The following is a 26,471-nucleotide window of genomic DNA, read 5'->3' on the forward strand; positions in this document are numbered from 1 at the left end:
GAGACCCTGTCTGTACTAAACATACCTGTACTGGATGTGGTGGCAGAGACCTGTAATCCCGGCTATACGGGAGGCTAAAGTGGGTGGATTGCTTAAGCCCAGGAGGGAGAGGTTGCAGTGAGCCAAGTTCATGCCACTGAACTCCAGCTTGGGCAACAGAGCCACACCCTGTCTCAAAATATAAAAATAAAAGCAGGAGGTTGTGGAGACCAATGTTCTTATTATGCAGATGAAGTCTCATAGGTGCCCGCCCTTACAGGTAATAGGTGACAAATGTTTTTGCAGATGTTTTCTATTCAGACCATTAAAAGTTCCTAGACCCTCAGCCAATCTCTTCAGAATCAGAAAAAGACTTGGAAAGGTGGCCTGATGTGGTGGCTTACGCATATAATCCCAGCACTTCAGGAGGCCAAGGTGGTCTTATCAGGTCAGGAGGTTGAAACCAGCCTGGCCAACATGGCAAAACCCTATCTCTACTAAAAATACAAAAATTAGGCCGAGATACAAAAATTAGGCTTACACCTGTAATCCCAGCACTTTGGGAGGCTGAAGCGGGCAGATCACCTGAGGTCGGGAGTTCGAGACCAGCCTGACCAACATGGAGAAACTTCGTCTCTACTAAAAATACAAAAAATTAGCCAAGTGTGGTGGTGCATGCCTGTAATCCCAGCTACTCAGGAGGCTAAGGCAGGAGAATCGCTTGAACCCAGGAGGTGAAGGTTGCGGTGAGCTGATATCGTGCCATTGCACTCCAGCCTGGGCAACAAGAGTGAAGGTCTGTCTCAAAAAAAAAAATTACCTGGGTGTGGTGGTGTGCACCTGTGGTACAGCTGGGACTACTCGGGAGGCTGAGGCAGGAGAATCGCTTGAACCCAGGAGGCAGAAATTGCAGTGAGCCAAGATCGCACCACTGCACTCCCACTCCAGCCTGGGTGACAGAGCAAGATTCCGTCTCAAAAAACAAAAAACAAACAAACAAAAAAAAACTCCTTTATAATGTTAACGCTGGTCAGTTGTGCCTCATTTCCAAGGGGAGGAGAGTATAACGAGGCATGACCGACCCCCTCCTTCCAATTATGGCCTGAACTAGTTTTTTAGGTGTCTTTGAAATCCCCTTGGCCGAGAGGAATGGTCCATTCCGTGGGTTGGGGGACTTATAATGTATTTTTGCCAGCAGGGCACGGTGGCTCACGCCTGTAATCCCAGAACTTTGGGAGGCTGAGGCAGGCGGATCATCTGAGGTCGGGAGTTTGAGACCAGCCTGACCAACATAGAGAAGCCCCATCTCTACTAAAAATACAAAATTAGCCGGGCGTGGTGTCACATGCCTATAATTTCAGCTACTCGGGAGGCTGAGGCAGGAGAATCACTTGAATCTGAGAGGCAGAGGTTGCAGTGAGCCGAGATCACGCCATTGCACTCCAATGTGGGCAACAGGAGCAACCATCTCAAACAAACAAACAAAAAATTAGCTAGGTGTGGTGGTGGGTGCCTGTAATCACAGCTACTTGGGAGGCTGAGGCAGAGAATTGCTTGAACCTGGGAGTCGGAAGTTGCAGTGAGCCAAGATCGTGCCACTGCACTCCAGCCTGGGTAACAGAGCAAGACTCCATCTCAAATAACAACAAAAAGAATTTATTTTTGCCTTACACCCTGCTGGAGGTTAGAGTCTAGTTGGAGATTCAGACCATGAACCCTGGTCTAACATTTGGTCCAGACCCAGCTGCCACCTCATCATGCTGATTTCCCAGCACCTCCTCAGTCCCGGAGTGGGGCCCAGGCGGCTCCACTGAGGTTCCCAGGTAATTCGGAGGCACACTGAAGATTCACTGCCATACTCCAATAACTGTACAAAAATAGCAGCTCCAGCTCGTGGCAGGCGCTGCAGAGAAGCGCAGGAGCTGGGAGCGTGGCCTCCAGAGGGGCCGGGACAGAGTTGGGTGTTGGAAGAGGATGTGTCAGGAAATGCTTCCAGGTGGAAAGTGGCAAGTTCCCAGCTTAAGCAGTTGAGAAGGGGAACGAAAGAGGGTGGGCAGATCTGGGTGGGAGAGCAGGGTCCTCTCACCTGGACCACTCCAGCAGCCACGACAGGCCCCTGCTTCCACTCTCACAGCCTCCCATCCTCCACGGCAGGCAGATCATACTCCGTCTCTCAGATCCTCCAGTGATCCCCCTGCCAACACACATGCATGTCCTTAGAATCATTTCCAGACTCCTGCCTCCTCCTCTAGGCCTGCATGGACCTGCCTGTGTTCCCCATCACCACAGTCCAGGCAGAGCCCTTTCCAGCATGTGCCCAGGGAATGGGGGCAAGGTTGGGGGGGCGTCTTGGCTTCCCATTTCATCCCTTTTTCACCACATTCAGGAAATCATTTTTTTTTTTTTTTTTTTTTTTTTTTGAGACGGAGTCTTGCTCTGTCACCCAGGCTGGAGAGCAGTGGTGCGATCTTGACTCACTGCAAGTTGCACCTCCCGGGTTCACGCCATTCTCCTGCCTCAGCCTCCTGAGTAGCTGGGACTACAGGTGCCCGCCACCACGCCTGGCTAATTTATTTTTGTATTTTTAGTAGAGACGAGGTTTCACCGTGTTAGCCAGGATGGTCTTGATATCCTGACCTCGTGATCCGCCCGCCTCGGCCTCCCAAAGTGCTAGGATTATAGGCGTGAGCCACCGCGCCCTGCCGGACCTGTGGCTTTTTTAGGTACTGAGGGATCCAAGGCGTGCCCTAAGATGGTCACACACAGATTTCAGCCTCTTCGTAAACCCATAATCTAGAAAGAGGAAAACATGTTTCCACGCAGACATACTTGAATTAGTGGAGAATGACTGGGAGCTGCTTTTGGAAGGAAAGGGAAGAATCCCCAAGTCTCCTGCCCACCTCTATGGCCAGTATGAGGCTGCCACACAAAGCCCTGCCGCCCACTGAGGTCAGCTGAGGGCCGTGACAAATGCCCGGTGCTTTATTCACAATAGCCAAAATGTGGAAGCAACTCAGGTATCCATGGACAGACGAATGGGTCAGCAAAATGTGGTCTGTTCATACAATGGAATATTACTCAGCCATAAAGAGGAAGGAAGTGGCCGGGCGAGGTGGCTCACGCCTGTAATCCCGGCATTTTGGGAGGCCAAGGTGGGTGGATCACTTGAGGTCAGGAGTTCGAGGCCAGCCTGGCCAACATGGTGAAACCCCGTCTCTACTAAAAATATAAAAATCAGCCAGGCATAGTGGTGCATGCCCGTAATCCCAGCTACTCGGGAGGCTGAGGCAGGAGAATCACTTGAACCTGGGAGGTGGAGGTTGCAGTGAGCCAAGATTGTGCCATTGCCCTCCAGCCTGGTGATCGAGCAAGACTCTGTCTCAAAAAAATAAAATAATAAAATCAAATAAAGAAGCCAGGAGAGACCCTGTCTCTGCAAAAAACACAAATACTAGCCAGGTGGGCCAGGCGTGGTGGCTCACTCCTGCAATCCCAGCACTTTCCAAGGCCAAGGCAGGAAAATCTGTTGAGTCCAGGAGTTCAAGACCAGCCTGGGCAACATGGCAAAATGCTGTCTCTACAAAAAATACAAAAATTAGCCAGGTGTGGTGGTGCCTGTAGTCCCAGCTACTTGGGAGGCTGAGGTGTGAGCATTGCTTTTGCCCAGGAGGTTGAGGCTGCAGTGAGTGGTGATCACAACACTGCACTCCAGCCTGGGCAACAGAGCAAGACTCTTGTCTCAAAAATAAATAAATCAATAAAAAACAAGTGAGGATTGGTCTGGCCTGAGAGAAAACAGAGTAAAAGGGCAGCTCAGTCCTATGTGCGCAGGGGAATTGCACGGGCCACTTGGGCAGCTCTGCAAGGCCGCCTCCTTGCTGGTATGGCTGCCTGGTGGCTCTGTCCCCACCACCCCACCCTGCCACCTCAAGACTGCTCCTTCACCTGGGTGCTGTGGGCCTGAATTCCAGACGGTTGGTGTCCTGAGCAGCGCCTGCTATCCTGGGGTCTCCTTGGGTGTAAAGAGGGCCCCTCAGTCCCGGTTCTCACGCTGGTCCCTGGGGCATGGATGGAGGACAGGGCTTCGGGCAGGTGGAAATGCGGACCATCTGCTATCTTTCCTGATGTCTGGCCTTGAAGTTGCCAACTCCCCCAGGCATGAGTTGAAGGGGGATGTTGTCCATCGTCCCTGTTAGCCCCATCACTTTATGGTGGTGCCACGCTGGCCTGCACAGCCTTGGCCCTGCAGCTCATGAAACGTGAAGGATGGTGGAAACGTGTTCCACCTCACCTGGGTGATTGGTCGGGAATGCTAGGCATCCCTAATTATGTCTTTGAAAAGCAAGCATGACTTGATTCCCTTTTCAATTTCCCTCACAACCTGCACATGTCACAAGTGAACAGGCAGGACATCTCCTAGCACCTCTGTATTCTCCAGGGGCAAGCAACATGGTCAGGGAGCGCCTTCCAGGTAACTTCAGGTTTCAAGCCCACCGCAGGGACTGTTGGCTGCCCCTGATGTTTCTCAGCCTTAGCTCTGCCGAGACTCCTATCCTGTTGCAGAGAACCTGAGGCTGCCACTGGGTGCCACATCCTTTTTTTTCTTTTTTTGAGATGGAGTCTCCTCCTTTCGCCCAGGCTGGAGTGCAGTGACGCAGTCTCGGCTCACTGCAACCTCTGCCTCCCGGGTTCAAGCAATTCTCCCACCTCAGTCGCCCGCGTAGCTGGGACTACAGGCACGACGACTGGCTAATTTGTGTATTTTTAGTAGAGAGAAGGTTTTATCACGTTGGCCAGGCTGGTCTGGAACTCCTGACCTCTAGTTGTCCACCTACCTCAGCCTCCCAAACTGCTGGGATTATAGGCGTGAGCCACCGTGTCTGACCAAGAAAACTCTTTCTTGCTGCTAGTCTGGAGCCATGGGGTCTCCAGATCGAGATGATAAAGCCTGCTGGTCACTCAGTTCCCTTCCATGCACTGGGTGGGGACGGGTCAGCGTCACCCACACCAGGAGCTTGGCGCTGTGGACACTAGGGGTGCCCAGCATGAGGACTGTCAACGTTTCTTTTTCTCTAATGCCAAAGTTAACCAGTGGGCCGTCCAACACAGGCAAGCCGATCCCCACCAGGCCTTGGTTACCGCTTACTGCCGCCACGATGCTCGCGGGCTACGTAGGTGCATTATAAATTCCTCGCTTTCCCAAGGCACCCCAAAGTGAGTCCGAGGTGAACGTGTGGAGAGACGATGAGAGGCGGAGGTGTAGGACAGTGTTCCAGTAGAGGGTTAAGGACTGGCACCCTCTCTGTCCCTCGCTGCTCTGTGAACTTTATGGTTACTTAACCACCTCTGTTTTCCTACAAGAATACATGTAGGCCGGGCGCGGTGGCTCAAGCCTGTAATCCCAGCACTTTGGGAGGCCGAGACGGGCGGATCACGAGGTCAGGAGATCGAGACCATCCTGGCTAACACAGTGAAACCCCGTCTCTACTAAAAATACAAAAAAACTAGCCGGGCGAGGTGGCGGGCGCCTGTAGTCCTGGCTACTCGGGAGGCTGAGGCAGGAGAATCTCTTGAACCCAGGAGGCGGAGCTTGCAGTGAGCTGAGATCCGGCCACTGCACTCCAGCCTGGGCGACAGAGCGAGACTCCGTCTCAAAAAAAAAAAAAAAAAAAAAAAAATCCATGTAAACAGCATTTGTCACATACCGTATTTTCCCGTCTCTTCACTTTCTCACCCACAGGAGGAAGGCAGAATTTGGGAACTCAGTTAAAGTTGATGCCGAGACCCTTACTCCAGGCCCAGGACTCCTGGCTGGGCGGTGTTCCTTTGTCAATCCCCTCAGCCTCACAGAGCCACAGCTCAACCTTTATAATCTTCTCCGTCCGAGTCTCTTCCTAATCCCCTTAAAAATATCTGTAATACTTACAACTTTTTTTTTTTTTTTGAGATGGAGTCTCGCTCTGTCGCCCAGGCTGGAGTGCAGTGGCGCGATCTCGGCTCACTGCAAGCTCCGCCTTCCGGGTTCACGCCATTCTCCCGCCTCAGCCTCCCAAGTAGCTGGGACTACAGGCGCCCGCCACCACGCCCAGCTAGTTTTTTGTATTTTTAGTAGAGATGGGGTTTCACCATGTTAGCCAGGATAGTCTCGATCTCCTGACCTCGTGATCCACCCGCCTCGGCCTCCCAAAGTGCTGGGATTACAGGCTTGAGCCACCGCGTCCAGCCATGACTGGCTAATTCTTTTAAAAAATTTTATAGGCTGGGTGTGGTGGCTCAAGCTTGTAATCCCAGCACTTTGGGAAGCCAACGCAGGAGGATCACTTGAGGTCAGGAGTTCGAGACCAGTCTGGCCAACATGGTGAAACCTTGTATCTACTAAACATACAAAAATTAGCCGGGCCTGGTGGCAGGGGCCTCTAATCCCAGTTTCTCAGGAGGCTGAGGCAGGAGAATTGCTTAAACCCCGAAGGTCGGCTGGGTGCAGTGGCTCACACCTGTAATCCTAGCACTTTGGGAGGCCGATGTCGGTGGATCACCTAAGGTCAGGAGTTCAAGATCAGCCTGGACAACATGGTGAAACCCCATCTCCACTAAAAATACAAAAAAATTAGCTAGGCGTGGTGGCGGGCGCCTGTAATCCCAGCTACTTGGGAGGCTGAGGCAGGAGAACCACTTGAACCCGGGAGGCAGAGGTTGTGGTGAGCCGAGATTGCGCCACTGCACTCCAGCCTGGGTGATAGAGTGAGACTCCGTCTCAAAAACAAACAAACAAACAAACACACGCAAAAACCTGGGAGGTGGATGGTTCAGTGAACCGAGATCATGCTACTCCACTCCAGCCTGGGCAACAGAGTGAAACTTTATGTGTGTGTATGTGTATAGAGGCAGGGGTCTTGCTATGTTCCCAGGCTGGTCTCCAACTTCTGGCCTCTGGCAATCCTCCCAGCTTGGTCTTCCAAAGTGCTGGGATTATAGGCATAAGCCTTCGTGCCTGGCCCATGCAATACTTTCTTGTATCTATTTCTTTTTTTTTTTGGACACGGAGTCTTGCTCTGTCGCCCAGGCTGGAGTGCAGTGGCGCATCTCTGTTCACTGCAAGCTCCGCCTCCCGGGTTCACGCCATTCTCCTGCCTCAGCCTCCTGTGTAGCTGGGACTACAGGCGCCCACCACCTCGCCCGGCTAGTTTTTTGTATTTTTTTAGTAGAGATGGGGTTTCACTGTGTTAGCCAGGATGGTCTTGATCTCCTGACCTTGTGATCTGCCTGCCTCAGCCTCCCAAAGTGTTGGGATTACAGATGTGAGCCACCGCACCCAGCCGTATCTATTTCTTTATTATTATTTTTTGAGACAGTCTCGCTCTGTCGCCCAGGCTGGAGTGCAGTGGCGCAATCTTGGCTCACTGCAACCTCTGCCTCCCTGTTTCAAGCGATTATGTCTCAGCCTCCCGAGTAGCTGGGATTACAAGCATGTGCTGCCACACTTGGCTAATTTTTGTATTTTTTGTAGAGACAGGGTTTCACCATGTTGGCCAGGCTGGTCTCAAACTCCTGGCCTCCAGGTGATCCGCCCGCATCAGCCTCCCAAAGTGTTGGGGTTGTAGGTGTGAGCCACTGCGCCTGGCCCTTTTTTTTTTCTTCATACAATACTTTCTTAGTTGAGGTGTTTTATAGATATTAGCTCCCATTGAACTTTTCTGTCTGGTGAGTTAACAGTGGTCTCATAGCGAAAAAATTCCTGTAAATCCTCTATAAAAAGATGCGAGCATGTCAAAAGCACCGTTTTATGCACAATTTAGATCAACTGCAAAGCATTGTCATCTACTCATCAAAGTTCCTCAGCGTCTACTTTGCTAGTCTGGGCATTACATTCACTTAAATTCCTTCAGTATCTTATAAGGGACCTGTGTTTCCCACCTCTGACTATTTATTATGAAATGTATACAAGTAACTAATGTGAAATTAACACATAAAATCCATACGTCCTTGAGGCTGTGATGTCTTCATGGTCTGAGTTGAAGTTATTCTCACGCCTACATGCCCCTGCCCATCTGTTACGGCACTGTGGGTACAGCCTCTGCTTCCTGGCACACACTGTCCTGTGCTAAGAACTTCCTGGTAGCAAAATGGCCACCAACGTGCAATCATCTCCTTAATGAGAAGGTGTTTTTCTTTTTTTAAAACAGTTTATTTTGCCATGCAATGCTCAAAGCATGTTTTGGTTCGAATACAACTTTTGGTTCCATTTTATAGTAATCAAAAGGACCGGGCATGGTTGCTCACGCCTGTAATCCCAGCACTTTGGGAGGCCAAGGCGGGTGGATCACTTGAGGTCGGGAGTTCAAGACCCAGCCTGGCCAACATGGTGAAACCCTGACTCTACTAAAAATATGAAAATTAGCTGGGCATGGTGGCACATGGCTCTAGTCCCAGTTATTTGGGAGGCTGAGATAGGAGAATCACTTGAACCCGGGAGGCAGAGGTTGCAGTGAGCCGCGATCATGCCACTGCACTCCAGCCAGGGTGACAGAGGGAGACAGACACTGTCTCAAAAAGAAAAAAGGAAGACAGTTACATGTCTTCAACGTGAGATCTTTTTTTTTTTTTTTAAAGTTGGAGTCTTGCTCTGTCACCCAGGCTGGAGTGCGGCGGCGTGATCTCAGCTCACTGCAAACTCTGCCTCCCAGGTTCAAGCAATTCTCCTGCCTTAGCCTCCCGAGTAGCTGGCACTACAGGCACATGCTGCCACGCCCAGCTAAGTTTTTGTATTTTAGTAGACGGGGTTTCACCATGTTGCCCAGGCTGGCTGTGAACTCCTGAGCTCAGGTAGTCTGCCCACTTTGGCCTCCCAAAGTGCTGGGATTACAGGCATGAGCCACTGTGTCCAGCCCAACTTGAGATCTTAGAAGCAGAAGCCTCTCCATGGCACATTATCCAGGGACAGCTCATTCTATGTTTTTAACATGCTAGAATTTCAAAGATAGCATCAAACACATGCTCTGTGGAGAAAAACTCCACTAAGCATCTGCAATTTTTTTTTTTTTTTGAGACGAAGTCTCACCCTGTTGCCCAGGATGGAGTGCAATGGCATGATCTTGGCTCACTGTAACCTCCACCTCCTGGGTTTAACTGATTTTCCTGCCTCAGCCTCCTTAGTAGCTAGGACTACAGGTAGGTACCACCACGCCCAGCTAAGTTTTTCTTTTCTTTTCTTTTCTTTTCTTTTTGTTTGAGAGAGTGTCTCGCTCTGTTGCCCAGGCCGGAGTGCAGTGGTGCAATTTGGCTCACTGCAACCTCCGCCTCCTGGGTTTAAGTGGTTCTCCTGCCTCAGCCTCCTGAGTAGCTGGGATTACAGGGGTGCGCTACCATGTTAATTTTTGTATTTTTAGAAGAGACAGGGTTTCACCAAGCTGGTCAGACTGGTCTCAAACTCCTGACCTCGTGATCCGCCTGCCTTGGCCTCCCAAAATGCTGGGATTACAGGCGTGAGCCACTGCACCCCGGTCAATTTTTTGTATTTTTTTTAGTAGAGACGGGGTTTCACCATATTGGCCAGGCTCGTCTCAAACTCCTGACCACGTCATCCGCCCGCCTCAGCCTCCCAAAGTGCTGGGATTATAGGCATGAGCCACCAAGCCCAACCAGCACCTACAGTCTTTTTTTTTTTTTTTTTTTTGAGACGAAGTCTCGCTGCCGCCCAGGCTGTAGTGCAGGGGCGCGACCTCGGCTCACTGTCACTGTAACCTCCGCCTCCTGGGTTCAAGCGATTCTCTGCTTCAGCCTCCTGAGTAGCTGCAATTCTAGGCGCCCACCACCACGCCCAGCTAATTTTTTTGTATTTTAATAGAGACTGGGTTTCACCACCTTGGCCAGGCTGGTCTCGAACTCCTGACTTCATGATCCACCCACCTTGGCCTCCCAAAGTGCTGGGATTACAGGCGTGAGCCACCGCGCCCGGCCCGCATCTGCAATCCTATAATGACGAGCTGTTGAGCTAACTCTAAGTCATTAGCCAATCTGAACCATCTTCGAATCCAAGTAGTTTTACCATCTTTTATTATAAACACCATGACATTCCAAGTTTCCTCTTTTTGATCACAAATATAGGACTTTTTCTTCTCCTCTTAAGTATACAGCATGAGACACAGCGTTGGGGCTTTCCAGCTTTCTTACAGAAATTTCCTTACGACAAGCTTAGGGTTAGCATCCACAGACCATGCTCTCGGTCACATCCTTCGACATCTGGATTGCCCAAGACGGTTGCACAGGATGCAGACTCCAAAGAGGATGAGGTTGGTACATAAAGTTTTGAATGCCAGGATAACCTGAAACAGAGGCCCCTCCACTGCCCACATTAAAAGGCTGCACAACCAGGAGGGTGCCACTTTCTGGGTGTGAGCTTAGAGCTACTGCTCCCAGGCTCTAGCCCCACCCCTTGTCTGAATACATGGCTCAAGGCTTCCCTATGGCTGGAAAAGGAAAGAGGACGGTGGAGGTGTAAGAACCCAGCAGGCCGAGCAGGGGCAGCAATCCCCGGAGGCCTGGCCTGTGCTTCCCCTCCTGGGATGGGGTGAACCGGGGGCTGGTGGGGGGTGCCAGATGGTGGTCTTATTTTTACTTGGTTTAATTATTCTACATTTGATAACTCAAGGTTCAAAACTCTGTGCTAAAACTAGATTGGATGTTTCCAATTTCTCAGACACGTTCCTCGAATTTAGATTCCCACACCAAGTATTTAAGTATGTAAAATCAATACCTGAGAATGGAAAGGGTCCAAATGGAAGCTATTTGGGCCATGATTTCCAAATTTACCATCACCCCCCACCAAGACCAGCCTTTGCTGGAGGACTAGGGATAAAGTGAGTTCTCTGGGTTATCGGGGGTGGTAGGCTAGGGGATGAACAGCTCCCCCGCCGATGGTCCTCCTCTGTTGTATGGTTTTTGTGAACTTGTCTCACCCACTCAGTAAGGGAGCCTGGAACTGGACTCCAAGGGAGGCAGACCATGTGCCTAAATGCAAGTATCCTCCGAAGTGGGTGCCTTTCTCACTGCAACAGGGACTGGAGCTGGTGCTCCAAGGTATCTGTCCCTCAGCATTTCCTCAAAGGCCACACGGGACATGCTGCATGGCAGCCGCAGGATGTGGAGGGAAGTCAGGAAGCACCTCGCGAGCCTGGAGCACTCTTTGCCTCAGATTCTGGGAGCTGTGTATGTGGGGAGCCACCTGAACACGGGAAGCAGCCCTGCCTCTGGGGGTGGCAGCTGTGATGGACAGGGAGGATGGAGGAGTGGGCCACGTGCAGTTCCAGACCAACTGACGACTCTAACTGTGTGAGCAACATCCACCTGTGAGCCTCGAATGTGTGGGGCCAACGCTGAGCCGCCCACCTCAGTCTCTGGGAAGAAAAGCCTCCAGGCAGCCACTAAGTCTGGGCCACAGTTCCCAGCCACCACCCATGCCGCCACAACCATAACCGCAGCCCCAGCCTCTCCGCTATGAGTGAACAACCAGAACCATATCTTACAAAGAACAGACTCAAAAAATATATATAAATAAATAAAAACCTTAAACATTCTTACAGGGATCTTAAAGAACAGAATACATGTTAAAAACCTCAGTAATTTATATCAATTTTAAGCGGTACTTTATATACAATGGGGAGAAAAACACATGCATAGTCCAAATACAATGTTGAAAACAGCATTTTCATAACAAAAAACCCCGAACACTAAGTGTTAATACCATGTACATGAATTCAAGAAGGACCACCCTTTTTGTCTGTTGCACACAGTTTATTTAACAATATGATATAAGAAATGAGTTGGTATTTTACCATTCTATACAGTGATTGAATCTTCTCGAGTTTTGTATTTATAGTAATTAGAGCGCTTGCATGATTTACACTAGAATTGCTTTTCCTCATTTCAAGTTTCACATAGAAGAAAGAAAAGAAGGCTTCTTCTCTAGTAACATTAGCATGGTCTAAGAGTGATCATCCCTATTTTTTGTCTAAAACCAGTTTTATCAGAGAAACAAAGCAACAATTTCTACATCTGCAAGACAAGTTTGGCTTCAGCCATTATGTATAGATAGATGTGTGTGGGTGTGTGTACGTGTGTGTGCACGCCGGAGTCAATTCCTATCGTCCAGGGGTAATACTGGGAGACGCCCACAGAGTTCACTATAGAAAAAAATCTTCCCGAAACATCAGAAAGTTATCGGGATACATTATAAGCTTGCATTATTTCAGGAATCAGTTCTGAATATTATTTTTCTTCTTACTTTTAAACATAAATGTTTAAAGTCTTGAAAATACAAATAAAAAATATGAATATAATGAACTTGTTTTTCCCGTTAAAAAAAGGCATGAGTCACCAGCAATGACGACAAAAAGAATCCAAACAAAACCCCCCTCCCCCCAAACAAAAACAAAACGGAAAAAAAAGAACCCCCAAAAAAAAAAAAAAAAAAAAAAAAACCCAAAAAGAGAGAGACCAGATATTTAAATCAACTGGTTTTTAACAAAAAAATATATTCTTTGTATTGTCTCTTTAAACATCAACCCACCCTTCCACGGCTTGGCGGTCGCAGTTCCATCCAGGAATAAAAAGAACCCAGACGCCTGGATTTTCAGTACAAAAGCTCCAAGAACATGAAAGGGAAAAAAAGTGATGCTCTCACAATGCTACAAGCCCTCCACAAACTTCTCTAGCGTGTCCCCCGTGGTGTCCCCGACCAGGGACAGTTCGCTGGACAGCGCGCTCCTGCTGGGGGTGTTCAGCTGGGGGAGCATTGCACTCTGTTCGGGGTTCCCCAAGTGTCCCTGATCTATGGAGCTGGCCATGGTGACTGCGAGTCCGGGGTGGGGGGAACCAGTCTGGGGTGAGACGTGGTGTGGCGAAGGCTGGGGCTGTATCCGTGGTGATGGGCTGGAATGTGGAGGCTGGGACTGGGGCCGTGGAGACTGGACAGGGGCTGGAGACCGCACCTGGTTACTAAGGGATGTGGCGATCTGCTGGCCAGGGAGATGCGAGGCCTGTGGCTGTCCTGAGAGCATGTGTTGCTGGGGGCTCATGGGGTTTGGCTGGCCTGGGGACCCAATCTGCTGCTTCATCTGCTGTTGCTGCAGAATCCGCTGCTGCAGGGCTTGCTGGATGTTGGGGGTGCTGTCTGCCCCCAGCCCTGGCTGCCCCATCTGGCCAAGCTGTCCCATCTGAGCCGCCATCTGGCCCATGGAGCTGCCCTGGAGGGGCAGATGCTGCTGCATGCGCTGCTGCGGCTGCATGGCTGGTGGGTAGCCTCCGGGTCCTTGAGGCTGCTGGAACTGGCCGTGCCCCGCCATGCCCCCAGCCATGCCGGCACTCCCTTGCTGCTGCTGCTGCTGTTGCTGCTGTTGCTGCTGCTGCTGCTGCTGCTGCTGCAGCAACTGCCTCCGTAGCATTTCTCGGTACTGTGGATTCATACTCGCCATGTTGGGGTTGTGTCCTGGGTTCATGATGTTCAAGGCCTGGCCCTGGGGGTTTAGGCCTCCCATCGCCTGCTGCTGTGGAGGCACGCCGGGCCGCGGCACAGCAGCCTGCATGGCATTCAGGTTCTGCAGGCTGGGCTGCTGGTGCATGCCGGGCTGGGGCTGCATGCCGGGCTGGGACTGGAGGCCAGGCTGGGGCTGCATGCCAGGCTGATTGGCCACGTACTTGGCTGTGCGCTGTTTAATAAAAGCTGCCATTAGCTGCGGGTTTGATTTGAGAATGTTCAGCACCTGCTGTTGCTGCTGAGGGGAGCTGGGCGACTTCAGGGTCCGCAGCAGGTCTTGGAGAGCGCTGGGTGAGATGCTCCTGGGCGGCTGCACGCTGGGCATCCGGGGCCCAGCCACGGCCGCCTGGGCCTGCATGGATATCACAGGCCTGGGCAAGCCTGGCATGGGCTGCTGCTGGGGAAGGGGTGCCTGCTGCCACTGCCCGGGAGGCATGCTGGGCATGACGGGCCCGCTCACCTGGTTGGGTCGGGGCACATTCAGGCTCACGGGGGCCATCTGGCTCCCCGGGGTCCCCATGCCCGTGCGTCCTGGGGGCATGCCGTTGTTGATGTTCACCCGGTACAGGTGCTGCTGCTGCTGGGCCTCACGCTCGATCTGCCGAGCCGCTTCCACCGCTGCAGGAGGGGGCTGGGCCGGGGGCGGGGGGGCCGGCACCTGGCTGGTAGGCTTCCCTGTGGACACCGTGGTGGGGGGCTGAGTCCGGGCCACGCTGGGGAAGCCAGCTGGTGACATGCTCACGGGTGAGGGTTGGGGCTGGGCGGGGGGCTGCGGCGTCTGGGGCGTGCTGGGCTGCTGCGTGGGGGTCCCGGGCGGTGCTGAGGTAGGAGAAGGCAGACTCTGCTGAGGCACGTTGCGGGTGTTCATGGTGGCCATCCGCCGGCGCATGAGCTGGGCCTGCTGCAGGCGGTGCTGGATCTGCTGCTGGCGGAGCTTGTGTTTAATGTTGAGGCAGAAGGGCACGGGGCATTTGTTTTCTTGGCAGTGCTTGGCGTGGTAGCAGCAGAGGGCGATGAGCTGCTTGCACACCGGGCAGCCCCCATTGGTCTTGCGCTTGCAGCCCTTGGTGTGCTGCACCACCCGCTTCATCTTCTGGCAGGATGGCAGCGAGCAGTTGGCGTTGCGGCACTGGCACGCGTGCACCAGTGACTGGATGCAGCGCTGGATGCTCAGCCGGCGCGACTCCTGGGGGCTCTTTGACTGTGGCTCGCCCTGGCTGCTGCCCTCGTCGTCCAGGCCCAGCCCCCACTTCACCATCTTATGGGCATGGCTCTTCGTGTTATAGCAGTTGATGCAGAGGTCGTAGTCCTGCAAGCAAGGAAAGGGGACAGGCCCGGTGTCAGCATGGGGCCCAGTACCACCAGGCACCCTGGCTGCTTCCCTACACCTCTAAGTCTGGGTCTGTGCCAGGAGACCCAGGCAGGATAGGAGACCCAGACAGGATGGGAGCACGGAAAGGACGGGAGCATGGACAGGACAGGATGGGAGACATGGAGAAGATGGGAGCACAGACAGGACGGGAGACCCGGACAGGACGGGAGCACAGACAGGTGGGAGACCCAGACAGGATGGGAGCGTGGACAGGTGAGCAACTTGGACAGGAAGGGAGCACAGACAGAACAGAAGCATGGACAGGTGGGAGACCCACACAGGAAGCGCGCACGGACAGGACGGGAATATAGACAGGATGGGAGCACGGACAGGACGGGGGCACAGTCAGGATAGGAGCATGGACAGGATGGGGGCATGGACCATCTATGTGTTGCTCCCAAGGACCTTCACTCCTGGGAACAGCCCTGAAGGCTCAAAGATAACCTGACCTATGGCCTGAGAAGCCCTGGCCTGTGAGCTCATGGACAGTAGACACCAGCCCCTGTTCCTTCTGACTTCCTCTGCCCTAGGAGTCACATCGGCCCCTGCCACAGCCTGTTCAACTCCTGTACTCAAACTATGAAGCCTGACAGTGAAAGGTTGAGGGAGGCCGGTCCCTCCCAAAGCGCCAATAGCTGCCAGGAAGTGCCTCTGGGAAGGCCTGGGCTATCCACAGCGCATTAGTGGGCCTTCCCCAATGCGCAAGCCCAAGTTACTGAAAACTGCTTGCACCTGGCAACCTGATGGAGTCCTAGGACCAGGTACGATGACTGTGTTCACAGAAAGATATCAAAACTGCCGTATTCAGAAACTAGAAACAGGACAAAGGAGACTGGAGAAAGGTGGAAAGCAGGAGAGGTGTGTGAGGGTGGGGAGAGAAGAAAGGCCCTCACTCTGCTGAGGACCCGTTCTGCCTCCCTACAGACACCACAGCAAGTAAGTGGGCTCCGGGTTGGCAGGTGATGGTGACTGTCCTGGGAGGGGATGGTGGGATCTGTCACCTGCCTGCCTTGCACAGCCTGACTCAGCCCATGCAAGGGACACCCGCGCCATTTTGCAGTGGGGTTAAAATTCCTAGCGGGCAGTGAGGGAGCATGACTGTGGGGTCTGTCGGGAACAAGCGACCAGAGGGGCCCAAGCCGCCAACAGGACAGTGGGTGTTTCCAGCCGTTTAGCAAGACTATAACTGGGCACAGCCAGGCCAGACTTCCCAGCACAGCCTCCCTCTGGCTGTCCCCAGGGTCAGGCCTGTGGCTGTGGCTACACAGAGTAGGTTTAGGAAACACACACGGCAACGCCTTCTGCCTTGTGACACTGTCCTACTTCTGGAGGAGTCAGTGCAGCCGCCGTCTGGTACAGACGCCAACCCTGGCACCCATGCAAAGGGATAGGATGCTTCGTCAGACCCCAGGCCAGCTTCGGGGGTGGGGGTGGGGGCAGCACAGGGCCTACCTCGCACACAGTGCAGTGCCAGCGTGTCTCCACGTGGTGCTTGCACTCGTTGCAGGTGTAGACAAAGCGGTCCTGGCCCTGGGTGTGCAGCTCCACCAGCATGCAGAGCGTGGACCACTTGGAGCGGCGCAAGGAGGAGAACTCCCAGTGCTTGTCTCTGGCAAGGGTGAGGAAGGCATCGCGCCCATCCATGAGGTCACAGCTGAGCAGGGGGTCGGGGTCGACGATGGGGGGCAGGGTGTTGATGACAGGCCCGGCATGCAGGTGGATCACAAAGAAGACCTGCAGGAGAGGAGGGGCTTTAGTCTCACACAAGGGATGTGGCACCTCCAGTGGTGAGCTCAGGGCAGGTGCTCTGAGCCAGCCTACACAAAAGGCAGGTGGCTGAGCCTGAGGGCCCTGATGCCTCGGGATGGAACGGAATTGGTGACACGTTGCATGGTGTCACCCTACTGGTCCACTTGGCTTCCTGGGGACCACTTCCCTCCCGCCACAGACCTGCACAGGGGCCCTCGACCGCCAGCTACAAGTCTTTCCTTCCTTTCGGCTGCAGCATCACAGCCCATGCCTACCTCCTTGTGCTTCTCCATGGTGGCATACAGCTTCTGGGACAGGTCATTGGACACGTTGGGCATGCTGGGCTTCTTCTTATTGGCGCGGCTGATGCTGCTTTTGTTCTTGTTAGTTTTCTTGTTGTTCTTCTTCTTGGCATTCTTGCTGTCACCCTGACTGCCCTGCAACAACATGCAAGGTTGTGAGACCAGGCAAGTGCCCCTCCACACTTGGCATGGATTCCCAGCTCCCAGGCCGTGGGCATCAGGAAGCTCAGGCCAAAGCAGGTCACTGCCAGGCAGACCCCACACATGCACAGCTACAGGTGGCTGCAGGTGCTGCTGCCTTCGGGACAGAGCAGGGCCTGTCCTCGGCTAGGCTGGTGCCATTATCAGCTTTACGCCACGTTGCCTCTAGAGTGGAAAACAGACGCAGAGTGCAAGTTCAGAAATTAACAAATTAGGGCAGTGGGCGCCGTTTCCACTGCACCACAACCAGAGGCGGAAGATTCCACGTCACAGCTGTGGTCAGCGGCTGCCTGCCTTGAGGAAGGTTCTACACACCCGAGAAAGCGAGAGCTCTCAGGAGACAGGAGAGCTGCTGATGGGAAAAGCAGCCGCCCCATCAAGAGCAGGGACTCCAAGGCCCCTGCAGGGTCCACTCAAGGCCTGCTGAGAGCAGGCTGGCTCCCTGCCGGGGCCATCAGTGCTGCACCTGACTGGCTGAAGTTGGGCTTGCTCTCAGCCCACAGGCTCCTCCTCTGGAAAGAACGCAGGCTTGTTACTCATTTACACTTCAACAGATAGCTTTATTTTTTTTGAGAGATGGAGTTTCCCTCTTGTTACCAAGCTGGAGTGCAGTGGTGTGATCTCGGGTTCAAGTGATTCTCCTGCCTCAGCCTCCTGAGTAGCTGGGATTACAGGCACCCCCCACCATACCTGGCTACTTATTATTTTTTTGAGACAGGGTCTTGTCCTTGTCACCCAAGCTGAAGTGCAATGGTGCGATCTCGGCTCACTGCAACCTCTGCCTCCAAGGTTCAAGCGATTCTCCTGCCTCAGCCTCCCTAGTACCTGGGATTATAGGCGCGGCCCACTACACCCAGCTAATTTTTTGTATTTTTAGTAGAGACAGGGTTTCACCATGTTGGCCATGCTGGTCTTGAACTCTGGACCTCGGGTGAGCCACCCGCCTGGGCCTCCCACAGTGCTGGGATCACAGGCGGGAGCCACCACACCCAGCCAGAGAGCTTAATTTTTAACAAGATGAGAGAGAGAGACTTGGTGTTCAAAGAGAGGGGTCAGTCCAGAGAGAATTCAACAATCCCGCCTCACTGACAAGGAGCCCCAGGAGCCCAAATGTCACGTGGGTCCTCCATGGGATTCGGGACAGAAAAGGGACATGAGGGGAAAACTGAGGAAATTGGAACAAAGTGTGAACTTTAGTTAATAATAATGCATCAACATCAACAAATGGCTCACCGTGGCAGCAGACGTGCCACGCTAAGACATTAGTAACAGAAGAAACTGGGTGCTGGAATATACTGGAACTCTCTGCTCAATTTGTGTGTCAGCCTTAAAACAAAGGAAGCCTTTTTTTTTTTTTTTGAGACGGAGTCTCGCTCTGTCACTAGGCTGGAGTGCAGTGGTGCAATCTTGGCTCACTGCAACCTGGGTTCAAGCGATTCTCCTGCCTCAGCCTCTTAAGTAGCTGGGACTACAGGCGTGCACCACCACACCCAGCTAATTTTTGTATTTTTAGTAGAGACAGGGTTTCACCATGTTGGCCAGGCTGGTTTCAGACTCCTGATCTCAAGTGATCTGCCTGCCTTGGCCTCCCAAAGTGCTAGGATTCCAGGCACAAGCCACTGCATCGGCCGGTGTCTATTTTTTTTTTTTTTTTGAGTTGGAGTCTTGCTCTGTCACCAGGCCAGAGTGCAGTGGCGCGATCTCGGTTCACTGCAATCTCCACCTCCCAGGTTCAAGCAAGTCTCCTGCCTCAGCCTCCCGAGTAGCTGGGACTACAGGCACGCGCCACCACACCCGGCTAATTTTTGTATTTTTAGCAGACACGGGGTTTCACCATGTTGGCCAAGCTGGTCTCAAACTCCTGACTTCAAGTGATCCACCCGCCTTGGCCTCCCAAAGCGCTGGGACTGCAGGCGTGAGCCACCATGCCCAGCCTGGAAGTCTACTTTTACAAAATTGTAAAATAAATATGTTCATGAAATTAAGAAAATATAGACAAGTAATTTTTAAAAGTTTTGTTTTTCTGGTCTTCCTGAGCAGCAGTGTTCTGTGTTCTGGAGCTTTCCCTGGGTACGTTTGTCTCTGTGTTTGCGACATTCCTCATGAAGCTGGGAGTACATACAGGGAGCTAGTTCCATTTCTCACCCCACCTGACACTATCGCGAGCCTTTCCCCATTTCCCAGACTCGACAGCATGATTTTTAATGGCAAAGCAGTACTCCACCCCACGCACCGGCCCTCACTAAAGGGGACCCCCAGACCGAGCTCCTGGGGTGTTGCTGATGAAGGCATGTCCCTGCCCATTGTTGTCCATGAACCAAACACACACGGGACAGCAGGCCTACATGCCAACACCTCAGCATCCCGCCTTCCCTAGTACATGCATGTCTCCGGTGCACAGGGAAGGCTGCCCCAGCAGGAGCCCCTATCAGGCCTGTCTTCTGGACAGCCCCGCTGCTGCCATGCCACAGGCAGGTGCCCCCTCCTGGGGTGGGACTCAGCAGTGTTCTCCCTCAGAGCCCTCTCCCTGCAGCAGCAGAGGGTGTGTCCCTGTGCTCTGTCGAGTGCTTCTGGGAGCTCAGTAGTCAGGGCACTGGCTCTGATGGACACTAGAGGCTTCCATGCCTGGTGGCCCAGATTCCTTCTTCTGCAGTGACCCCTGCCACGCCATACAGGACTGCGGCAGCTCTTATCAGGCCGCCTCCTGCTGCAGCATCTGGGACGCAGAGCCTGGGTTCGCAAAACTAGCTGTCACTGTTGTGCTAAGCACAAACACTGCCCCCTTCAAAGCCTGTCTTGAACGCGGTATCCTCCTGTGTCACCCTCAGGAGATGGAACTCAAGCATTAACTCATCAGATACCAGTGAGGCCTGCTACACTCCAGCGGGAGCAAGTCAGAAAACAACAGGCCAGGAGCTCTGCTTAGGAACCACCTGGGACGTAAACCCATGCCGCCCCCTGCCCGTGCCTCCTCTGTCCTGTGAATGACACTCTGGGGTGCCGTCCAGCAGGCGGCTGCCTCTCAACCACCTGTGCAGTGAGCACGAGTGTGTGTGGCGGATGCGGCCCAGGCCCCACACTGAGTCCGCAGCCCAACCGGCACCCACCTCACAGACCTGCTCTCATATGTGACAAGCACCAGAGTGGCAACACGTCCCCAGCCGGCACCCGGCTGCCTCACCCTTGGTAGCGGCTCAGTCCCATGCAGGAGGCACCTCCATTCATGGTTTTTCCTCAATGGTCACAATGGCCTGTCCTGAGTTCTGGGGTTGCAGCCTTCAACATTCGTCATCGCTCTCCCTGCACCTACAGCTACAGCCCACACCCACACCACCATCATCTCTTTCCCAGACAGCCGCACAAACCCGCACATGGCGTGCCTCCTCCCACTGCCTGGAGGGTCCTCTTCCAGTACCTTCCTGTGGTGGGCGGGTCTGGCCCACACATCACCTCCCCAAGGATCCTTCCCCTTCAGAGCTCCACCACACTCAGAGCACACCATGCTCGGGTCTGAGTTCTTTTTGTTTCACATCCTACCAGGACACAGCCACTCCCTTGGGGGCAGGGATAGGGTTTTGTTTGTTTGTTTTGAAACGGAGTCTCGCACTGTCTCCTGGCCTGGAGTGCAATGGCGTGATCTCAGCTCACTGCAACCTCCTCCTCCCGGGTCCAAGCGTTTCTCCTGCCTCAGCTTCCCTAGCAGCTGGGATTACAGGCGTCCGCCACCACACCTGGCTAATTTTTTGTATTTTTAGACAGATGGGGTTTCACAGTATTAGGCAGGCTGGTCTCGATTTCCTGAACTTGAGATCCGTCCACCTCGGCCTCCCAAAGCGCTGGGATTACAGGCGTGAGCCAACATGCCCGGCCAGGGATGGGGTTTTGTCTGGCTCACTCTGCACTGCCTGGCACTCAGAGGCAGCGCCAAGGAGAGGGCAGTAGGGCATGAGCACCATTTGCGAAGTGGCCACCAAACACGGGGACAAGGCGGGCAGTAGGGCATGAGCACCATTTGTGAAGTGGCCACCAAACACGGGGACAAGGCCTGGCAACCCTGTGCCTCCTGACTCACTTTTTACATCAGCAGGTTGTGTCCTGACTACCACCATGTCCCATTTTCTGTCTTCCTCTCTCTCCTCTCCGAGTCTAAGTGGACTCCCAGCTCCCCAGAGCATCCACCATGCAGAGAGCGCAGAGCCCACGCTGCTGCCCACCAACGCCCTGTGCTGCAGATGGTGTCAATATGCGTGTGTGAACGGAGACACCAACACAGAAAGGACCTAACAGTCGACATGCGCCTCCCAGCCTGCCACCCTGCAGCTCTGGCGGGACACATGGGCAGTGGGGCTCAGACAAGCGTCTGTTACCTCAGTGGTTTCACTGGCTGCAGTGCTCTCTTCCTTTTTCCTCTCCTCTTCTTCTTGTTCTAGTTCCTTAATGCTCTCTTCTAACACATTGGGCCAGAAATCACCTTCAAAATAGGGCAGTTCCTTGGCACTGGTGAGCCTATCTTCAGTTGCTTGTTTGAAAATATCCTGAGTGGGCAAAGCACAACAGTGAGATGAGGGCCATGTACGCGCGCCCCCCACCATGGTGCGGCAGACCCCCACACAAGCACACCCCTCACCACGGTATGGCGGAACCCCCTCTACACATGTGCACCCCCCACCACGGTGCTGGAGCCCCTGTGTGTGCAACAGTGATGCACAGGCCCCAATGCCCACTGATGGAAACAGCTTCAACTGTGCTGCTCTCAGACGGCCAGGGGAAAGCCTCAATCAGCTAAAGAAAATTCTTACTTTAGGCTTTTATTTTTCTGCTTTCTAATCCTCATAAGTGAAGGTAATTAACAAGTATGTAAATGCAAGAAAAAGGCACACAAACATCCTTCACTCAGTAGTGACAAAAGCCACCACACCTTCCTTCAGCACCGAGTACCTTGTAGTCATGAATGATCCGCTCTGCGAACGCCTTGTCCAGCATCTTTTTGTACCACTCCTGCAGTCGTTTTGGCTTGGGTATTTTTTGATCAGGTGGGTGGCAATGGAAGATGTAATCGTCTCCTTCACTTGGAGGACAGGCCCAGATGTGCCCTGTCACATACCTGCAGGACCCACACATATGCGTCAGATGAAAGTGCCAGTGAAATCGGCCCTGCCTTTAAGGAGTTATAGCAGAGGAGCAAGGACTAAAGCCAGGACAGAAGTAACCAGAGAGACAAGAGAGAACAAATGCCCACAAGGCTGGGTGTGGTGGGGGCAAGGGTGGAACTTTATCCCAAGCAAATGCAAGCCTGCAAATTGGCCCTGAAACACTTCTCCCTCGGGGTGCACACACAGGGCTGGGCCAAGGCTGCAAAGGAAACCTGAGGCCTCATTAAAGAACCAGGGAATATGATGGCTCATGAAGGCAATGCTATCCCCTTCCTCCTGTGCACTGTAAAGGCAGTTCAGTTATCTATTTCTCTCCAAGGGTCAATATCAACATAAATCTCATTCATTCTGTTCAAGACACTTTGATCAAATGCCCCTAGCCTTTTCAAGTTTCAGAAGGGAATGGGGCAGGTCTAGAGTACAGAAACCAAGTGCTAGAGAAGGAAGCCAGACCCAAGACAGCACACACTGCAGGGTTCCATTTGCACAAAGGATTCACAAAAGACAAATTCAGAGAGACAGAGTAGATTAGTGGTCGCCTGGGGCAGAGATGGATTAACAGCAAGGAGCAGGAGGAAATTTTCTTTTTTTCTTTTTGAGACAGAATTTCGTTCTTGTTGCCCAGCGTGGAGTGCAATGGCACGATCTCGACTCACGGCAACCTTGTCTCCCCGGTTCAAGCGATTCTCCTGCCCCCGCCTCCCAAGTAGCTGGGATTAGAGGTGCCTGCCACCACACCCGGCTAATTTTTTGTATTTTTAGTAGAAACAGGGTTTCACCGGCCGGGCGCGGTGGCTCACGCCTGTAATCCCAGCACTTTGGGAGGCCAAGGCGGGCGGATCACAAGGTCAGGAGATCGAGACCATGGTGAAACCCTGTCTCTACTAAAAATAGAAAAAATTAGCCAGGCGCAGTGGTGGGCGCCTGTAGTCCCAGCTACTCGGGAGGCTGAGGCAGGAGAATGGCGTGAACCCGGGAGGCGGAGCTTGCAGTGAGCCGAGATTGCGCCACTGCACTCCAGCCTGGGCGACGAAGCGAGACTCCGTCTCAAAAAAAAAAAAAAAAAAAAAAAAAGAAACAGGGTTTCACCATGTTGGTCAGGCTGGTCTTGAACTCCTGATCTCAGGTGATCTACCTGCCTTGGCCTCCCAAAGTGCTGGGATTACAGACAGGGTGAGCCACCACACCCAGCCAATTTTTTTCTGTATTTTTCTTTTTCTTTTTTTTGAGATGGAGTCTTGCTCTGTCGCCCAGGCTGGAGTGCAGTGGCACAATCTCAGCTCACTGCAACCCCCGCCTCCCAGGTTCAAGCAATTCTCCTGCCTCAGCCTCTTGAGTAGCTGGGATTACAGGCTCGCGCCACCATGCCTGGCTATCTTTTGTATTTTTAATAGAAATGGGGTTTCACCATGTTGGTCAGGCCAGTCTCAAACTCCTGACCTTGTGATCCACCCGCCTCGGCCTCCTAAAGTGCTGGGATTACAGGCGTGAGCCAGTGAGCCTAGCCTTTTAAAAAATTTTTAGTAGAGGTGGGGTTTCACCATGTTGGTCACGTTGGTTTTAAACTCCTGACTTCAGGTGATCCACCGCAGCAGGAGGGATCTTACAGGCCAGTAACAATGTTCTGAAACTGACTTGTGATACTTGTACTAATAGGTAAAGTTACTAAAAACCACTGAGTCATACATCCAAAAAAGGGGAATTCTATGATACATAAATTTTACCTCAATAAAGGTAAAAAAAAAAAAAAAAAAAAAAAAAAAGGAATGAAAAGAAGGTAAAGGTAGGGAAAGAGCTTGCTACGTGCCCAGAAGCCAGATCTGTGAGGCTCCGGGAGCACCTGGAAAGGGGCGCTTTGGAGATTCTGAATTGATCTTGGGATGTAAAAATAAAAACACATAAAACTTAAAACACCCATTATGTCACAGAATAAACATACAGTAAAAAATGGTTTTTACTAGTTCCAAATAATTTAATCCAAACTCACCCCAATTTCTTCACATACTCTAGATATCCAATAAGGATCTCATGGTAAACAGCTGTGCGGAGGCAACGTGGCCGGAAGAAATGAATACTATCCAGATAAGAAATGTACACACGCCTGTGGGAAGGAGGCACACGTTTAACTCAGGGTATCCCCTCAAATTTGAAATCAAATACAAGCAACAAAAAACACCCTGGAAGTTTAATTTTTAGACAGGGTCTCACTCTGCCATTCAGGCTGCAATGCGGTGGTGCAGTCACAGCCCACTGCAGTCTCAACCTCATGGGCTCAAGCAATCCTCCCGCCTCAGACTCCCACGTAGTTAGGATGACAAAGCATGAACCACCATGCCCAGATAATTTATTTTTTGTAGCGATAGGGTCTCACTTTGTTGCCCAGACTTGTCTCAAACTCCTGTGCTCCAGTGATCCTCCCACCTAGGCCTCCCACAGTGCTGTGATTATAGGTGTGAGCCACTGCCCATGGCCAGTTTTTGTTTTGATGGTATTTACACTGGCCACAAAAAGGATGTGATAAACAAACAAAACCACCAAAAAAACCCACAAAAAAACAAAAAAACAAAAAAAACTGGTCACCAACCCTGCTGCCAACCAGTTACATGGAATTCAGTTTTTGTCACTGAACAAAAGGATGAATGGCACCACTCGGCACAGAGAGCCACAGTTGGGGCAAACTGAGAAAAGCCACTTTTAGTTCTCTCTTGCCCAGATTCCTGATGGCACATGAAGTCCCTCGTGGCAGAGCTACTTCCTCTGTGCAGGTACCAGGCTGCCCCATCCCAACTCCCCAGGTTTACCTGCCTTAGATAAGAGCGGGACTCACACAGACTCACCACACAAAACACGCTTACTGTAGTCATCTCAACAGTTCATTTCCCGCTAGTTTAATGGCAAACAAAACTAACTACTTTGGTTAGTTAATTGTGGTTTGATTTACTTTAATCCCCTATGAAGGCTCACAGGCTCCTCTGGGACACTTAAGAGCCCTGGTCTACCCTAACACAGCTCACTGAATGACACGCCCCGGAAGGAGCTGGAAAACTACCTCGTGTTTGGAGGGGGGCAATCAGAGCCGTATTCTTGAACGTGCATTCCAAAAAAGCAGACATCCACGCCGTCAATTTCCTCAAAAGCAAACAGCGCTTTGGTTCGATATGGGAAAGATTCAGACATCTCCCCAGAATCCACAAACCTGAAACAAAAGTCAGAGTCCGACATTTACAAAGGCTGTTGCTAACAAAGTGCTTCTGCACGCCAGGTCTGCTCCTCTAACTCTGGCCGCTGCAGATGAGCAGAGGCATGTCCACCTCCTCAGACCGTGGCCTGGAGTCCTCCCTATGGGTCAATCAGCCCTGGAGCGGGGAGTGCCTGCTTTCTGACCAGTTTCCCTCACTAGAGAACTGCACCACTGTGAATGAAATACGGGATTCTGAGTAGGACTGGCTATATACAGCAGTCCCCCTTATCCATGGGGTGTATGTTCCAAGACCACCAGTGGATGCTGGATGCTGGAAACTGTGGACAGTATCAACCTCTGTGTTTTTTCTTATGCATCTGTACTGGTGACAAAATTTTAATTTATAAATTAGGCACCACAGGAGATTAATAAGTAATAATAAAACGACAATTATAAAAACAGTATACTGTAATATGCTATGTGGTCTCTCTCTCTTGAAATAGCTTACTGCACTGTTATCGGGTAACTGAAACCCAAACAGGACAACCGAGACTGAGGGAGCTACTGCACACGTTTGCTGCTGCAAAGTCTTTGAAGGATGACATCAAACTGAAGAGCTTTGCAGAGAGTAGGCTCTGGCAAGCGGGAGTGGGGACTGCTCGCAGAGCACTGTAGAGAGCAGGCACACTGACCGTGACTTCATCCCGGGCTTGACCTCCACCGTCTTGTCTGAGCTGGCCACCACTCGGACAAAAACCTCCCCGGCTTCAGGGTGATTCTGGCGCCGCAAAAATTTGTTCACTCGGTCTTCCAAGTGGTTTCCCAGTCTCGTGGTCTGTAGCCCTAGGAAGTCCAGAAGGAGCAGGTGACAAGGCTTCAGCAGCACTGCTGAGACAGTGACTGAGACTACAGAATCCACCCCACTTTGCAGCACAGGCTGATATTTTAGAGGACTAATATTCTCCAAACATGGAAGAAATCTGATCTGTCCTGTGACAGGAGT

At 52.3% G+C, this 26,471-nt stretch overlaps 1 protein-coding gene across 1 annotated transcript in view; it reads right to left on the reverse strand.

Annotated features, from left to right (window-relative positions):
* Positions 1-10,015: 10,015 nt before the first annotated feature.
* The window catches only part of CREBBP (CREB binding protein), a 156,745-nt gene continuing 140,289 nt past the window's right edge, over positions 10,016-26,471 (reverse strand). Inside the window, exons 24-31 of the mRNA XM_037989910.2 lie at positions 26,161-26,311; positions 25,337-25,483; positions 24,275-24,388; positions 22,073-22,238; positions 21,502-21,669; positions 16,907-17,068; positions 16,335-16,616; positions 10,016-14,819 (exon numbers count right to left, since the gene is read on the reverse strand). Of these exons, the coding sequence (XP_037845838.1) occupies positions 12,663-14,819; positions 16,335-16,616; positions 16,907-17,068; positions 21,502-21,669; positions 22,073-22,238; positions 24,275-24,388; positions 25,337-25,483; positions 26,161-26,311 (3,347 nt within the window). The 3' untranslated portion in view covers positions 10,016-12,662. The remainder of the gene's footprint in view (positions 14,820-16,334; positions 16,617-16,906; positions 17,069-21,501; positions 21,670-22,072; positions 22,239-24,274; positions 24,389-25,336; positions 25,484-26,160; positions 26,312-26,471) is intronic.

The sequence above is a fragment of the Chlorocebus sabaeus genome, chromosome 5, assembly GCF_047675955.1.
Source record: "Chlorocebus sabaeus isolate Y175 chromosome 5, mChlSab1.0.hap1, whole genome shotgun sequence".
NCBI lineage: Eukaryota > Metazoa > Chordata > Mammalia > Primates > Cercopithecidae > Chlorocebus > Chlorocebus sabaeus.